This window comes from Tursiops truncatus, chromosome 5 (assembly GCF_011762595.2).
Source record: "Tursiops truncatus isolate mTurTru1 chromosome 5, mTurTru1.mat.Y, whole genome shotgun sequence".
Taxonomy (NCBI): Eukaryota; Metazoa; Chordata; class Mammalia; order Artiodactyla; family Delphinidae; genus Tursiops; species Tursiops truncatus.
This window is the reverse complement of record NC_047038.1, coordinates 83,225,089-83,242,903: the sequence shown is the minus strand read 5'-3', so window position 1 is coordinate 83,242,903 and position 17,815 is coordinate 83,225,089. Positions and strand designations below refer to the sequence as shown.

General features: G+C 34.8%; 1 protein-coding gene across 2 annotated transcripts in view; it reads left to right on the top strand.

Annotated features, from left to right (window-relative positions):
• The window catches only part of EPHA5 (EPH receptor A5), a 331,428-nt gene that overhangs the window by 292,129 nt on the left and 21,484 nt on the right, over nt 1-17,815 (top strand). For both annotated transcript variants that reach the window (XM_073805308.1, XM_073805307.1), the window contains 3 exons: nt 5,710-5,771; nt 7,603-7,812; nt 10,480-10,629. In XM_073805308.1, the coding sequence (XP_073661409.1) occupies nt 5,710-5,771; nt 7,603-7,812; nt 10,480-10,629 (422 nt within the window). The remainder of the gene's footprint in view (nt 1-5,709; nt 5,772-7,602; nt 7,813-10,479; nt 10,630-17,815) is intronic.

Sequence of the window (17,815 nt, the reverse complement as noted above, 5' to 3'; positions counted from 1 at the left end):
ATAATTTTAAAAGTAGTTTTCCCTAAAGTGTTAACCAATAAATAAGGGTCATAATGGAATTCAAATATCTGAGTACCTTTCTAAGTTCTGATTGCCCCATACTTCATCCTCCCTTCACATTCCCCCGCTTGATAAGCATTATCTATTCCTACTACAAGCACAGGGTCCCATTTTCTGGGTGACCATTAACCATTAATAATTGAATCATGATATTTCTTATTCCAAGCTTCCCTTGGAGTAAAAATACAAGTAATTTCAGACAGCTACAAGTGTTAATGTACTAAATGGAATACAACCCAAATAAAATGGCGTAGTGAAATAAAACTATAGATATATAAGTATAAGCACAGGCTTACTTTTAATTATTTACAAATCTTGTAAAATGTTTGTAAGCGAAACCAGTGACAGTTGTTTTCCAGTGAATTGTGATGTTTCTAAATCAAATGCTCCCTTATACCCTTAAGTGGTACCACGTGTTTTTTGATGCACTCGTGGTTTCAGAAAAGCAGGTAGTACCAATGCAAATAAAATAATAAGCCCAGATTTAGTTGCAACTCTTGTGATGTAGCCTAGTTCAGTGTTTCTCAAAATACAACGTGCCTCTGAGGATATTGCTAAAATGCAGAATCTGTTTTAATAGATTGGATTGGGCACTGAGATTTTGCCTTTCCAGCAAGCTCTCAGGTGATAGCTATGCCACTTGTCAAGGGCCATGCTCTGAAAAGCAAGGACTAAATCAACACTCCCCAAAGTTTGTCTCACCTAACTTTGAGACAGCTTGTGAAAAAAGACTGCTTTACCAGAAATGGCGTGTTCTCTTCTCTCTTGGATTTTGTTGGACGTTAGCACCAAAAAAATCACTTACTAAGGAAGCAAATGCAGTTTTGTTTTACTGTGGTAAGAAAAACCCACATATCATGATATCTACCCTATTAAATTTTTAGGTGTAGATACAGTTTTTTTAATTGTAAGCACAATGTTGTATGGCTGATCTCTAGAAACTTTTTGTCTTGCATAACTAAAACTTTATACCTATTGAACAGTAATTCCTTCTTTCCCCCTCCCCCTGCCACTGGCAGCCACCATTCTACTTTCTGTTTCTATGGGTTTGACTACTTTAGATACTTCATATAAGTGGAATCCAAGACCTATCCACTTCACTATCGAACACTTCAAAACGCTTGGAGCATATATAAGTAATGATCATACATAAAAACATATTATTTATTGAAAGCAACTGAAACCCTACCAGATCTGCCATTAATGCATGAATAGTTTGGTATGGCATAGTCATGATTATCAAACTTATATTATCACAAAAGACTAAATATTTGTGAGATTTTAAATTTAAAATTTAAAATAAATATTTGGAAATTATAGGCATCATAGTATGGAGGGAAGGAAAACAACTTTTATAGTCAGGTGGACATGAATTTGATTCCCAACTTTGTTTCTTATACGACTTGCACTAATCAACTCAGGTAATATATTGAATCATTTTAAGTCTCACTTTTCTTTCTCTGAAAAGAGTCTTTTGTAATATCACTGTTATAGAATTTTGATTACAATTAAAAATAACATCATGCCTTGTAAGTGGGCACTCAGTATATCAATAAACTGTAGTTCTTTTATGATTATCAATACCAAATGATGAAATATGAGGTTGGTGAATTCCACAAATAATGTGTTTCTATTACTACTTAGACTCTGCCTGAACTGGGTCCTCAGTAAATATTATGAAGTAATGTAAAAACTCTACTCTGTGATTAAAATCATGTTTTGACATGCTTTATGAGCTCTTTTTATATTGATTTTTGATAATATGCTTTCAAAATTATTGGCAGATTTACTCTTTGTCTGTACTTCAAGCTGGATAATGGAAAATGATTTATACCATTTTATTGAATTTACAATGGTTAGAGTAAAGCCACATTAATTAATCTATGTCATTTTTGCAGGCTAGCAAGAACTGAGACAAAACATATGCCAAACTAAATATAATTATCATTAAAATGGCTTAAGCATGAGAAATAATCAAATGAGTCCTGAACTGTCTTATTCTTGTCAACAAAAGAAGATCATGCTTGTTTGCAAACATGCATTTTAATTGCTTTTCCCCCATTTTCTGAAATAAAAGAGGTGTTTTAGGTCCCTATCATATTTTTCAAAACCTACACTATCATAAATAATGAATCTGACTTCTAAAGCTAAGTGATGAATACTAAAAAAAAAAATCTTATAGGAGGAATACCAGGTGCAGATCTCCCTAAAAAGCAATTACTTTTTCTTTCCAAATATATATTATTCAATATCAATAAAGTTTCTGATCAGTCATTCTCTTTAGAGTATGAATTCTTTCGTCTAAGCTCAGTGAATCTGGGTTGAATTTAAGGAACAAATTTACCCAAGAAAGAGATATCTTTACATAGGGATTTTATCCAACTCCTGCTCAGGAGACCTTGGGTGAGGAGTAGTAAATATTTAACACTAACCCATAGCTGTAAGAAGAGGGTCTAAAAAATTAGAGGATAGACAGAGAGAAGAGAAAGAAACTGAGAAAAAGTTTTCTGTTCTCTAGAAAAAGAGAATAGAAGGAAACTGAAGGTTTTGAAGTAGTAATATAGGAGAAGTGCTGTAATAATAAAAGGCTTGTGGTAGAGTAGATAATTGTAGACATTGATTAGGCCTTCACTTTGATGGACAAGGCATCTGCTCATGTGGTAGGAGCTGAGAGGTACCAATGAGGGAAAGCTAAGACTATATTCTCTGGATATCTGCTGGAATTCAGTTCTTCCAATTCCAATTAAACTATGACAACTCCCTCAATGGATTTCTGTAAGTGAGAGTCAGATCTACACAGAACATATTCCTAGAAACACAGGCTGATTCTAGAAAATGTAGCCCTTTCCCTAATTTGATCAGGGCTGGTGTTCAGCAAATACATATTTTTTGGCTCTATTAGCTGTAAATTTATTGAAATACTCCCATGCTATTTGATAAAAAGCTGAAGCCAGGGTTACCCTTTTATATGCTTACTCAGCTTCATCTCTGGGTACTTCTGAATTCCTGAAATCAGGCAGATGAAGAGGTGATGTCTGGTACACCAGGACGTTCTGATATTCCAGCATTACGGTTGGTTGAACTTCAGACATGTAGGTCCCTGTGCCAAAGCAGTTATCAAATATTTTGGCTGTCACCCTTGGGGAAGCATATTAATTCTGGACTTTTGAAGGAAAAGGGGCTTCAACATTAATAAAAGCCGGAAATAGGCTCTAGGATGTAAGAATGGGACCAAAAGGGCCTAAAGCAAAATTTTGTCTATTTAGAGTTTGTCTGAGGACCATTAAAATGGGTGTGGCATCATTAAAATGAAGTTAAATTGGAAGCATATCTCAATTCATGAACTTAGATTACAGCCATAGTAAGGAGAAAATGCAGTTATAATCCTTTTTTCTGTTACGTTGTCTTGGCCATTTACAAATACAACGAGTCATTCTTTTTTTTCTAACTAAGGTATTGTATTTCCAGTCAGTTTTAAAAATCAACATTCCCCAACTCATCTCCTGTCACTTCCTGAATTACAAAGCAAAATTCAGCCCTCTAGCCATGTTTGAACTTGATGAACTCTTTCATGACAAGATACCTTGGCCCATGCTGCCTCTTCTTCCTGAAATATCTGTCACCATTTATTACACGAGTGACCCTTTCAATCTTCCAAATTCAAATCAAATGACATCTCCAATGTATATTCTCTACACATGGGATGTTTTACCTAACGTAGGCATAGTACAAATATATGACAAATGAATTTTTCAGACAACCTTTTTAAATAACTTTTACAAACTTTAAAGAGGAGGAGAAATGCATCTGCCTTTGTAGCATTACTTGTCACATTTCATTCAAAGAATAATGCTTCTAAAGTATTTTAAAAGAAGATAATTGTCTGAGTGAGAAATTAGACTGACCTACCTTATTATACTAAATAGTGAGTTTTAAGTGATTTTGGAATGAAAATTCCTTTTTCTTTCTAGTTATTTCTTTTTCATGCAATTGTCTAACTTTCTATATCTCTGTTTACATTTCAGACTAATGTTGTATGAATAAATATAAAAGTTCTAACTCTATGACCTGAATGAATCATTTCTTAAGTAAAATACAGATACCCTTCTGGAGAATGCCATTAAGTTAATTACAGTGCATTTCATAATTGAATAGGCCCTGTTTCCCTTTATAATATAAAAAGTTAATTAATAGATATACAAGATAGAATTTTACTATCATAAGGTCTTTTTTTACTTACCTAAAAATAGTTTAAATTAACACTAAAATTGTATGTAGTATACTTTTATCAAAGAGTAAAGGGGCATGTTTTAAAATAGTGAGGTTAGCGTGGAGTGATAAAACTAACAACCATGTTTTAGATATTTTTTCATATAGCAAAGGTTTTGTTTTTGTTTTTGTTTTTGTTTTTGCGGTACGCGGGCCCTTCACTGTTGTGGCCTCTCCCGTTGCGGAGCACAGACTTCGGACGTGCAGGCCCAGCGGCCATGGCTCACGGGCCCAGCCGCTCCGCGGCATGTGGGATCTTCCCGGACCGGGGGACAAACCCGTGTCCCCTGCATCGGCAGGTGGACTCTCAACCACTGCGCCACCAGGGAAGCCCTATAGCAAAGATTTTTGATCTTATATTTTTCATCTTGTATCACAGACATATTACACACTAACTGCCATAATTTTATGAGGGATAAAATATGATCTATTTTCTTAGTCGACTTATATCTAGCAATGAAACCCCACAGATACAAAGTTGATAAAGTTTATAAAATAATAATACATAGAAAATTCTAAGTGACAGGCACTATTTTAAGTGACCAGGGTAACAGTATGACTTGGTGGATACTCACAGTAACTCTATGAGGCAGGTGCCATTAATATCTCCGTTTTACAGATGAGAAAAATGAGATACAGAGATAAGAATTGATTTGCCCAAGATCACTTGATAATAAGTGATTGATCTGGGATACAAAGCCAAGCAGTGTAGCTCCAGAGTCTATCTAGCTACAGTTTTATATCAGACATGAAAAGAGGAGGACCTCATCCATCAGTATGATGATTACAAGAGAAGTTTCCAGACAGCAAGAGGAATCAGAACAGGGTTTTGAAGAATGAAAAAATTGGGGTTGATAAAGATCATAAGTATGTGGCAGAGAGGGAAAAGGGAGGTAGCCATAAGTAAATGAATTATAAGAACATAGAAATAAAGTTTGGAAAATACAACATATATTCCAGGGATCATAAACAGGGTAGTTAGACTGGACAGGAGTTTTTATTTAGAACTGTGAGGAAGATGAATATGTTTTCAGTGCTTTGCTGGATATTATTATTTGGCACTTTATATCATTACCTCTATTAAAATAAAATTCATCCTTAAACTCATTTTCTACATAAATTGATTTTGGTATTGAAAATTATGGGTTTTTGAATCTTAAATGTCAATCTTTATCATTCTTGTGATACTTTCTTCTCACTGACCCAATTTAGTATATACTAAGATATCATCATGTCATAAATTTACTTGCTACTCAAAAAGGACTATTTTTTTAACAGATGTATATAATTTGGACAACAATAAAAACTTCCAAGTAAACTTTTCCTAGATAAGCATACAAAATCTAAAAGCAACAGTTTATACCACTGTGTTCTTTTCAGGTAAACCAGTGATGATAGTGACAGAGTATATGGAAAATGGCTCTTTAGATACATTTTTAAAGGTAAGATATGAGACAAATGTAACTATTCAAAGTGTTATTCATATATTGACCATGATGTTGAAGTTGAAATCCAGCCACTTTAAAGCTAAATTTTAAATAGAAATATCTGGAGTCAGGATAATTATACTACAAAAATTAACTTTGGTTTGAAAATTATCCACTTCAGAAAATGTATACAAATCCAAATTATGTGTCTCTACGGTTTTATTTAAGTGTATGTTAATGTGCCCCCCCCAAAAAAAAAATAAAAGAGGGAAGGAAGGAAGGAGGAAAGAAAGGAAGGAAAGGAGAAAAAGAGAAGCTTTTATAGGTACTTAACTCTCTCTGAAGTAAGTCATACAGAGAAAGACAAATATGTGATATCGCTTATATGTGGAATCTAAAAAAATGGTACAATTGAACTTATTCACAAAACAGAAATAGAGTCACAGATGTAGAAAACAAACTTACGGTTACCAGGGGAGGAAATGGGGGGAGGGGAGATAAGTTGGAAGATTGTGATTGACATATACACACTACACTACTATGTATAAAATAGATAACTAATAAGGACCTACTGTATAGCACAGGGAACTTTACTCAATACTCTGTAATGGTCTATATGGGAAAAGAATCTATAAAAAAGTCAATATATGTATATGTGTAACTGATTCACTTTGCCATACAGCAAAAACTAAAACAACATTGTAAATCAACTATACTTCAACAAAAATTTTTTTAAAAGAACAAATAAAAGTACTTAACTCTCTCAAAGTATATCAGGCAGAATAAGGAAAATGTCTAAAAAGTCCATGAAAATCATCTATATTAATGAAAGAGTCAAATAGACTCATAACTCATCTGAGGGCCAGTCACTACTTGTACCAGCAGAGTCATTATGTGATAACAGACAATAGCCAATGTTGTCAGATCTTCTGGATTTTAGGAAAAGATTGTATTTTTAAATATGCAAGTCTTCAAATTTTAAACATTGGCAATTCATTTTATTAATAAATAGCATGTGCTAGACAATGTAACATGTTTGCAGGCCTGATTAAACCTGTAGTCTGGCAGCTTTTCACTTTCAATATAGCAACTATTGCTATTATTAAAAGTAATGGGATAGTGGCATTAATGACGATTATTAAGAAGGGCCTGTGCATTGAATATGACAGGGGTCCACTGACAAGGCAAACTTCCCTTTCAATCTCCAGCCTCTACCAGATTCTGCTGCCAAATTTCTAATACATATATTTAAGTTCTTCAGTCTCTTAAGGTCACATCATTCCTTTATTTCAAAATAAGCATCAGTTGAGCCTTATTCTGTGTGTCTGCACCAAGTCCAGTGCCCTTGACAAAGACAGCAAGCTTCCAAGAAATGCTAACATTCTCCTGGTCATTGTTCAGTCCCTCCCTCCCCCATCTGCTATTGCAGATTCTCCCTTACTTCCTCTGGCCACTTCTTCCTTACCCCAATATGCCTAACCAGCCAGCTTCTTTTAAGTCACTTCAAAAATGTGCAGTGTTAACCCAAGGCAGGCACTAGGTTGAAGAGATGAAAACACTCCTCTGATGACTGAGAATAAAGGATTACAATGCAGAAAAGAGCAACTATAAGTGAGATTTTGGTCAAGGGCTTTCAAAGCCTTTATCTGCTTTGACCGAGCAGAGGACTGTTACGCATTATCAAGTTAACTATCTATTGCTTAACTTTTCCCATTCTCCTTCAGATAGAAATTGCATATGAATTTGGTAGTAGTGTATATTAATTTGGGGATTGAAGGAAGATCCCTTCATATTTTCCCTTAGTGATTGGGGTTGTAGGACTAATATTTCTATATAATCTTTACAGAAAAATGACGGGCAGTTCACTGTGATCCAGCTGGTTGGTATGCTGAGAGGCATCGCTGCAGGAATGAAGTACCTTTCTGACATGGGCTACGTGCATAGAGACCTTGCTGCCAGAAACATCTTAATAAATAGTAACCTTGTGTGCAAAGTGTCTGACTTTGGGCTTTCCAGGGTACTGGAAGATGATCCTGAAGCAGCCTACACCACTAGGGTAAGAGCTAACAGAATGAATTTCTGAAATACTAGACTAGAGACTTTTAATATTTAAAGATTTTAAAGGAAATAGAAAAAAAAAGAAAAAAGAAATTCCTCCAATATAGGAAAAAAGAGAGAGAAAAAGGGGAAGGTGGATTAAAAAAATCCAGATAACTCTCCTTGTTAGATATCAGAAAATTCAAATATTAAATTCAGATAAGCCAAGTATTCACTTTATGAGTCTTAGTAGTTCATTTTTTCCTTGCAGATACTGAAAATAAAAAGTTTGAGTTCATAGTGGATACAACTCATAAAATCATATAGAGTAGTAAACGTAAAAGAAAAAGTTAAAGAGAGAATCTCCTGCATTAAAAGCAATAAATATATTATATATACATATATTAACATTACTGGCGGTATTTTAATGCCTAATTTCTTTTATACTATGTAAATTGTTAAGCTCACATATATGGAAAATTGGTCACTAATTCACATTGTCATAATTAGCATAAATCAACACCCTTTTCCAGCAAAGTAATTGCTTCCTGAATTGCTGTTGTATAATTGACAGTTTTTTCTGTGGAAAACTGTGGGAATTGATGCAACAGAATTTTCTGGACAGTATATGTATTGCACTTCTTGAATTTTAATCCCTTTTAATAAACTACATTTGTTTAATTCTAAATCTTCTGAAGGGCATCAAGATATCCTCAATGTTTAAACTTCTTATGAAGACAGGAATTTATCATTATATCTTTTTCACTATACAATGTGGCTAACTTTTGTTTCAATACAGAATACTTTTGTCATCTCTTATTCTTATGATAGATGTTACACATTTTCTTATTTAATTCAACGTTTTAAAATTACTTCTACTCATAGTCTAACAATAAACTATAGATTATAAGGCTGTTTTTTTTTCATTGTTGCATTGTGACTTATGGATAGTTAAGGATTATACTATGCTGAAGATCATGAGTGACTTATCTAAGCAAACAAAGCCTTCAAATTATCAGCTTAATAAATCAATAAATTAATTGGTGGAATACGCCTTTCCTTCTAGACCTAATTATTATTGTCATTATTTGAGTTAAATGAAACCTCAATTAGGAATTCTCCTGGGATTAGAGTTACATTTAATAAACTTGGCCTAAACAAGATTGGGGTTATAGAAAAACCCATTCCCAGCATGACTGGTTGGTGTCTCAGTTAAATGCATAAAGTAAATTTGTCAAGGTCTGTGTGAATGTGTCATGCTGGTGGAGAGGGAGGGGGAGAGGAGCCAGAGATCCTGAGACCCTCAAGACTTACTCCTGGGAAATGGGGTGTGGCAGCACTTTGTGGAAAAGCCATATATTGAGAGATGAGCCAATAAGGGAACTTCAGATAATATTGATGTCCAATATGATGGTCAGAGGACCAGGAGAAAATTTCTAGGCTGAAGTTTAAAGTAATCGACAAATTACAATTTCAAGAGGAATTGTAATAATTATAGATGATCCCAGTGCCACATAGCCAGGCCTAATAATGTGATCTTGCCTATGAATAATTAATTAACAAAAGTTATGTTTCAGGAAAGTCTTCTCAATGTGCTGCTACCATATTTCTAAGGAGCAAATAATTCAAACTTAGTTTCAATAATTCAAATTAACATCAACTCAGAACAATTTTAAGCATTACATGAAATTGTTATTTCTTCATATATCCTGAAACTTTGGTTCATAAAGAAAGTTTGTCCCATTTTTTCTAGTATGTGAATTAATTTTCTTTTCTTCCTGCAAAACAGGAAGGCATATATTAGTCTTTTTACAGGAAAATATTCAAAACACTCACTTCTCTCTTTCTCTCTTTTAAAATATATTTGCTTATAGATGAAATGTTTGGTTGCATTGATTTTTCTTCTTTTAAAAATGAGGAGAAAAAAGTTTACCCTGAAAGGGGTGGGATATAAAAGTGTTATCTTGTAAACTAGGAGAAAACTTACCAAATCATTGTTTTTATCATGTAAAAACCCCAAACTTGATAATGTTGTAAGTCTTCCCCCATAATCTAATTTTAATAATTTTTAATTTGGTTGAATCTCATTTAGATACTTACCTTTTTGGTTAAAAAAAAACCAAAAAACAGTTTGACCAAACACACACAAAAATATGACAATGGGAAATAAGAGAAATCAAGTCTAAAAGAAATTGCACGGTGTCAGGAGAAAGTCTAAGTTTTTAACATATCTGATTTTCATGCTTGTCTTATTAACATTTAAACTTCTCATGGTTACATTCAGCAATCAAGACTTTCTATTTACAGTCCTATATTAAAGGAAAAAAGAACCTTGGGAATTTGAGTCTTTTACTTTCTGTTAGAAAGTCATGAAAGTTACCTTATTGATTTGCCTGACTGCCTGCTTTCCCCACTTAAAGCTGCCATCCTGATACTGTAATTGAGATGTGGGTCCTGTATGTGTTCCAGTAGTCAAACAGAATTTAAACTAGAAAGCTTCCAGCCAGCCAATTAGTAGTCAACCTACAAGTGCTTATGGGCTGAGATATGTGAAAAGAGACTGTATGCTGTCAAACAGATTCACTTAAAAATGCTACATCTCTTTCTAGATCTTTTCAGTGAGGAAGCAGTATCCCTAGATACATTTGAAGTATGTGGGAATTTTTTTCTTCTTTTTCAATTGTAGGGAGGCAAAATTCCAATCAGATGGACTGCCCCAGAAGCTATAGCTTTCCGAAAGTTTACCTCTGCCAGTGATGTCTGGAGCTATGGGATCGTGATGTGGGAGGTTGTGTCTTATGGAGAGAGACCCTACTGGGAGATGACCAACCAAGATGTAAGTATGGAACTACTCCCCCTAAAGTTTGAATTGAAACAGTTCTCTGATTCGGGAGACTGTGTGTGTGTGTGTGTGTGTGTGTGTGTGTGTGTGTGTATGTATATAATATATATTTCTGAAAATGATAGTTGCTTAAAAAAGTGAAATGCTCTTTGCTTAACCTCTGATCTGTTTTGTTGTTATTAAAATCCTTTATGCAGAAGCTCAAAATAAGTTAGTACAAAGGAAAGCAAGTTACTGTTATATAAAATCTTGCCAGACAGTCCTAGCAGTACTGTAGTGCTGTGTCACTCATTTTATGTCAGTATCATTTTCAAAAATGAAGAAAGAGCCATCAGAGAATGAATACTGACAGACAAGTTTTTATGACATGCACTTGATAAAGGGAGCTAAAACTCCAAACCAAAAGGGTGAATGACATTGCTTTAATAGTGGATGCTCTTAGAGGATAAAAAGAAATAATCTGTATCTTTACATTAAAAAAAAGTAGGAAGAGTAATATTGTCTATTTAATTTGGGATAAAAACAGATTTTTTTCCCACATGGAGAAATAATTCAGGCTTAGAATAATAGAATCCTGGAATTAAAGAAACCATGCAAGAATCTTCTATTCAAGTTCAGAATGATGCCTGACTACATAGCCTTTGGTGTTTGACTTTTTAATTTTCCATTGTTACTATTCGATATAGCCCTTTCTATTTTGGATTGCATTGAAATTTGATATTTTTTCTTCAAATAATTATAAAAGCTATCTTTTATTGAGCCCTTATTATATGCCATACTTTGTTTTAAATGATTTACCAACTAATAGCTCATTACTTCTTTATATAAAAACCAGTATAATGAACAGTCTTAACTAAATACCATGCTGATTTAAAAGATTTATTTTTTTCTCCAATTATTTCTTTCATCCATGCTCTGTAAACTCCTGCTCCTATGCCTTCAGGGATTATTAGACAGGTGCTTTAGCTCTCCGGCTGCATTTTGGTGAATCAACAGTACCATGCCAGTAATTGACTCACTTTCAGATATAAAAATCCAAGTCCAATCTAAATCAGAGTCAATCTTATATCCATTTCAAAGTGTTTTCCACAACTGCAGGGTCAACTTGACCCTAAGTAGCAAGATTGGTAAGGAAGAATTGTCAGATTCTTGCTTTCCTCTCTGCAAGGTCCTTAAAGAAGAGGATGTACTCCAACTGAGATGTCCCAGAGTTCCTTGCGCTTGCCGTCTGCTCCCCACTTCACAGTCTCTAATGGTACCTTACACATGTCTGCTTCACCTGAGGAAAGCACATCCTTGTTTGATGTTCTACCAGTTTTCCCTCTTTTAGATATTATTGCAGGCTGCCCCAGCCACCCTGTCTTCTTCAGATTTCCCCAGATGAGAAGCCAGGGTCACCCTGTGGCTTTCCCAAGAAATATTTCACAGTATTCTTTTCGGATAGCAATAGTAAATTAGACTGATGGATTCCCGTCTCTCAACAAGCATACTGCAAGGCAGTGAATCTCCCTTTCTTTTAGTCATCTAAATTGCTACAACTAGTTTTCTTTTGCCCTGTTCGCTTGACCTAGTAAAGGGATACTGACCTCTGTTTCTCTCAATTTGAGAGAACGTAGTATCTATTGTCTTCAACCTTATGATTTTAGGGGCAGGACTATGGCCAAAGTATTGAACTCTTGTCACACATTTAACAACCCATCAGAGAGATATTATTTCTGTCTGGCTGTTAATAACCTGAAACTTAAGAGATTAAATGATTTTCTTAATGCCACAAAAATAATAAAAGTTATACCAGAAATTTCAATCTGGTTCTCCAAAATTTTAATACCTAACCACTACACTGTTTCCAATTGAATCAATGTTTACATCCTCCCTTTCATTTCCAACCAGTGAGCCTAGATCAACCTTCTAATTGAATGTAAAATATTCAATTCAATATATAACGATTATTATGAATTAATCTAGCCTAGACAAAGATGAGACCTATTTGCTACTTGCTACTCTCCAGATAAATGCCGAATGCTAACTTGAGATGTATGGTTTGGCTTCTAACTTCTCTCAAGGCTCATTTCAATGCCATTTTTCCCTTTAGTTTTTGTGAAAGTATTTTATTCTGTAATGCCAGCAAGCCTGCTCCCTTCACTCAAGGAAAACATTTACCCCTTATTTGCCTAGTGTTATAACTCCTTCTCACTTGAGATATTTTGAATCCTGATTCCATCAGTAGGAATTATTAGTCTTTCCCAACTATGTATATAATATGTATAGGATTATTACTCACATTATAGGAAATTATGCCTGATATAGCTGTGTCTGTCACAAATAAAATGATAGATCAAAGTAGAACGTAATGCTAGGTGAATACTCGTAAGTGTTTCAACTGATCTAGACTGTGCTTACTCATGCTCCTGGGGATTGACTGATGTATACTGGTAAACCTTGGCTCTGCTCCACACGGCCCTCATCTTCTTTCAGAGACCAGCAGGCTAGCCTAGATATGAGCTCATTTTCCCCATGGCTGAAGGGTGAGAATAAGCCCAGCCTGCAACATTCCATTGTCCAATCCCATAATCAGAGGATCAGTCCACTCACACTGCTCATTGTGAATGGACAATATAAAGTTATATAGAAAAGGACATAGAAACAAAGAGGTGTGAAGGATTCGGAACAGATATTTTTCCTGATTTCAGCCATTTGAGAGCCTTGATACTTTTTTCAGATAACTTTATTTCAAACTATTTAGAAAAATACAAGGAAGTGCTAATATTTTTAGGACATAATAAAAATAAAAACTAATATTTTGGCATTGGCTGGGTTTTCCAAGAATCTAAATGAGGTTTACAGAAAAATGTTTTACAGTTAAAGATCTTTCTAAAATGTCTGCCTTTAATAGAAGGTCCAATACATGCTTTGCATTTTCTCAGCAAGTTTACTAGCATTAGTGGCATTTAGTTTCTAGATATGGCATTAAGTTTGGTATGCCTCAATTTCCATCAAAATTTGTATCTAAGAAACATGACAGATCTACTGTATTTGAAAATCATGATCACTGAATATTTCTTTTGAAAAAAGATTCTCAGAAATCAAAATAGAAGTACTGATTCGGCAGTTTTGAATGATGTATCCCATCATCTCTACATTCCAGATACTGATTCTAAAAAGGCTTTGCCACCATGAAAATGTTACATTACCAAGACATGCAGAATAATCTAAATCTCTCAGAGGAGACCTTCCACTGTGTCAGGGGGATAGAATGCTGCGGTAGGTTTTTTTTGGTTTAGGATTGCCTCTGTTATCACAGAGAAAAGCCATAACAACACATAATAAAAATAAACTAAAATGATTAAGATGATTTTAGGTACATATCAGACCATGAACTCTGATTCAAGCTTGGGAAGCTAAGATAACATCCTGTAGTCAGTAGAAGCTTCTTTATTTACAGCAAACATTTTAAATCTCAACATTTTTCAGAACTTAAAATAAAAAACAAAATAAGAAGAGATGTCATTGTATTGCATTTTTATATTTAGTGACAATGTCTTTCTCTTGTATTTATTCAGAAATGTATGAATACATAGTGTATACTAAGCACATAAATTACAAAATGTTTTAAAAACTCAAAATGTTTTAAGTAATCTGTTTTTAAAATTTTTTTTAGGCATTCAGGTTTCTAGTACCATTTCTGTCAGCCTAAATCTTACTTTTAAGGCAGCAAAAACTTTGACTCCAGAAGGATGTGAACTCACTTTGTGCTGAGTTTGCCTTTCTCTTGGTCTTCTAAGGATAATGCTGTCCTTGGATGCAAGTAATTAGTTTAGGGACTGGTAGGTATCCTCATGGAAATTCTTACCCCTTTGGAAAAAATGAGACATAAAGAAGTATCAATACTGCAGTCTAAAATTCCTATACCTTGTTGTTTAAAAACAACTAAAACACAAATCTGAAATTGAAAGAATAGAATCATCTTTGATTCTATAACTCTCAGTCAGTTTCAATGATTATAAAGGGAATGGACTTGAACAGATTTCCAAGATCTCTTTAATCTCTGGAATTCTATTGATCTAAGATTGATATACAAAGAAAAAGACATACTCAGTACATTTTTTTTTCTTTTTTTTTCTCAGTACATTTTTAATAGCTATTGGAGACAGAAAAAAAAATCCTAGGAAGAAAATTGGTCTATCTGTAACTATTTCTATGGCATTTGAGATAATTTCCAGGAATATATTATTAAACTCTAGTCACTTTGGGGGAAGCTTCATATCTCATAGTAACTAAAGGACTCATCTGTGAAATTTTGAGTAAATACCAAGCAACACAGGCACTCACACTCTATATAGAACCTAATTCATCAAAACACACAGCTAATGCTCAAAGGTTCCCTATAAATTTCCTGGCACTCACTTATTCAGCCTACACTTTCACACCTCCTGTTATAAAGAATGCACTATCTTCCAAAATAGCTCATTTTAATTCTGGGTATTAATTTTTTTCTTATGGTGCAAGAAATCTGATTCCATGAGGTAATATCCATACCTGTCCCAAATTATTTTCTTGGGAGGCAATTATTTCTCATTTCAATAGTGTGACTCAGCACCAGGATAGAAAGACCGCATATCTGCATGCCAGAGAGACTTAAATGTGAATCTTTCCATTGCCACTTGTTACTTATGTGAACGTGGGCAATAGTTAACCTTCTGGAATGTCACCTATTTCACCTGTAAAATGTGTATATGATTTCTATTTTGCAAATATGTGTTAAATATGAATGTAGATAATATACATACAATTTGCATCTTAGTACCTATGATACCAATGAGCCTGGGCTAGTCTAGATCCTTCAAGAAGCCTATGCCATGAGGGAATTACATACACATTAGTATTATTAAAGGGAATTGCTTGTGAGGACAAACATGAAGGGATGAGAGGAAGCTGGGAGAGATGTCAGACTGTGATACAAATCTGACCCCAGGTAGAGTAGAGATCAAAGGAAAGATGATTGGAGGCAGCATCTGAGGCTGAAGTGCACTTCTAAGAGAGGTTGCCAAGGCCGCCAAGGAGTCCTCAAGCCAGCATTGCCTGTTATAGGAGTCTCATAGGAATGTGCCTATCTTATCACTACCATATTCTGTAATTGACTGGGAGTAACCTATGTAAAACATGGCCTTGGTGTAAATGTGATGATGGATTTTAGAGGTTTTAGGGTTAAGGACTGTAGATCAATTTCCATCCCTGTAGGTGAAGATATGAGAGACAGATTCTCGAGGTTGCTATGCTCCACCCCTTTTGCAACACAGAGCAACTTTTCCACACAGGTTCAGGAAGCATCTGTTCCATGGTTCTGTGGGGTTTTCTTTCTGAAGGGAAATTCAGCAGAGGCAGGTTATGGACTGAAATGCAGCCTCTGTAGCTTCAGCTGATCTCAGGACCTCATCTGGTCCTTAGCCTCTCCCTCCTCCACTATCCATTCTGACTTCCCATCACCAACAACTTGGCAGATCATCGTGGCTTAACTGGTAGACGGAATCAATCCTTTACTCTTGGGGGTCGGCATTTTCTGGCCACAGCTGTTATAAAGGGGTAGCAAGAGAGCCCCTTAGAGTATTACCTGGATTCCACACAAATTTCTCCCCACCCCAACTGTGTGAAAACAGCTCAAATGCCTCCTGCTGTTCAGTATCAATAACCTTGGCCATCACGGTGACTCACCTTCTCTTGTGCTTGTACCTGGGCACAAGTAGTCCAAAGTGCCTGGTTACAGCTATAACCATTTGTCGCCTGGCAAGAGTTACTGGGAATGAAGCACAATATAAAAGTTTCTGAGTTAATTGATTTAATACATAAATTGCATCCTGAATAATGACACCTACTCCTATCAAAGTGTTGCCTCCATGTTGGTGCTTCAGCTGTGCCTTTAAAAGGCCTTCCAGCATTCTGTGAGGCTAGTCACTTCTGGATGATGAACTATGTGTAGTGGTTGCTGGAACCAGCACATATCAGCTGGTGAATTTTCAGAACATTTCTCCCTGAATGAGATTATGTTGGTAGCTTGCAGTTGACATGGAGCGAGTATTTATGTCAGATAAATGAGAAAATGTTATAAATCTGTTTTCCCTGCGAGAAGAGCCAGTTGTTAAATATTTAGGAGCACATCACTAAGTATGTGATTAGCTCACACATCCTTCACTATGAGGTGGATATTCTAGTTAAGGTATATGCTCAGTGGGAGTCCATGTTTGTGAATCAAACATTCCAACCTTATAATGCTAGCTGAGGCTCTGTGGGTAAAAGCAAACCAGAATGGGTATATGTATCTGAAAGATGAGCCCATGACCCTTGCATGATGGAAAGGGCCCAATAGAGTCACCACCCACTGAAGAGTGCCTTATTAGGTGCTCAGTGTTGGGTTTTATGTATTGGAAGGAAAGGCAGCATTCTTTAAATTGTGTTCAGACTATTGATTTACATGTCAATGCCAAGAAAATGCATAGCTTATGATAATATTTCAGATATAGAAATCTGAAATGATGCCAGATTGTCTGTAAAAATTCTGGTTGTCTTTTTATTTTTTTCTATTTTCTTTCGTTCATCTCAACCACCTCAATTAACAAAGGTAATCGTAATAACAAAGTCAATTGAGATTATGACTCATTGGCCATACATTATAAATTGTATGGTAAAATGAACAGCCTACATAGCACTTTGGCAGATTTTCAGCATTTCACAAACCACCAGAGTACTAATGCCATTCATTTCTCCCCCAAGCTATGAAAGGAACAATAGGTAAAAATGAAAAAAAAAAAAAATCACTTCAAAATGTCTAAATATAAAATCTAAAATTATAGCTCTAAATCTATTTTAAATATAAATTCTAAACATTAATTTAGAATTAAATTCAATGACCTAATTACTGGGCCAAGTTCTAAGTTAACTTAGAGACAGAGTATTATATTTATATATAAAAATTTAGCTGAAAATAAAGTTAAGTAATATATTCTGGAAATAATTTCTCAGATCAAATAACTTACTAATTCCTTTAAAACTAAGGAATTGGTTTAATTCATTCATTTCATAATCACATATAAGACTAGCTGCTCAATGAAGGAAAGACAATATTTTTTTTAAATAGGTGCTAAAGAAAAAAAATAGACATAATTGGTATCAGCTTTGGGGAAAAGCA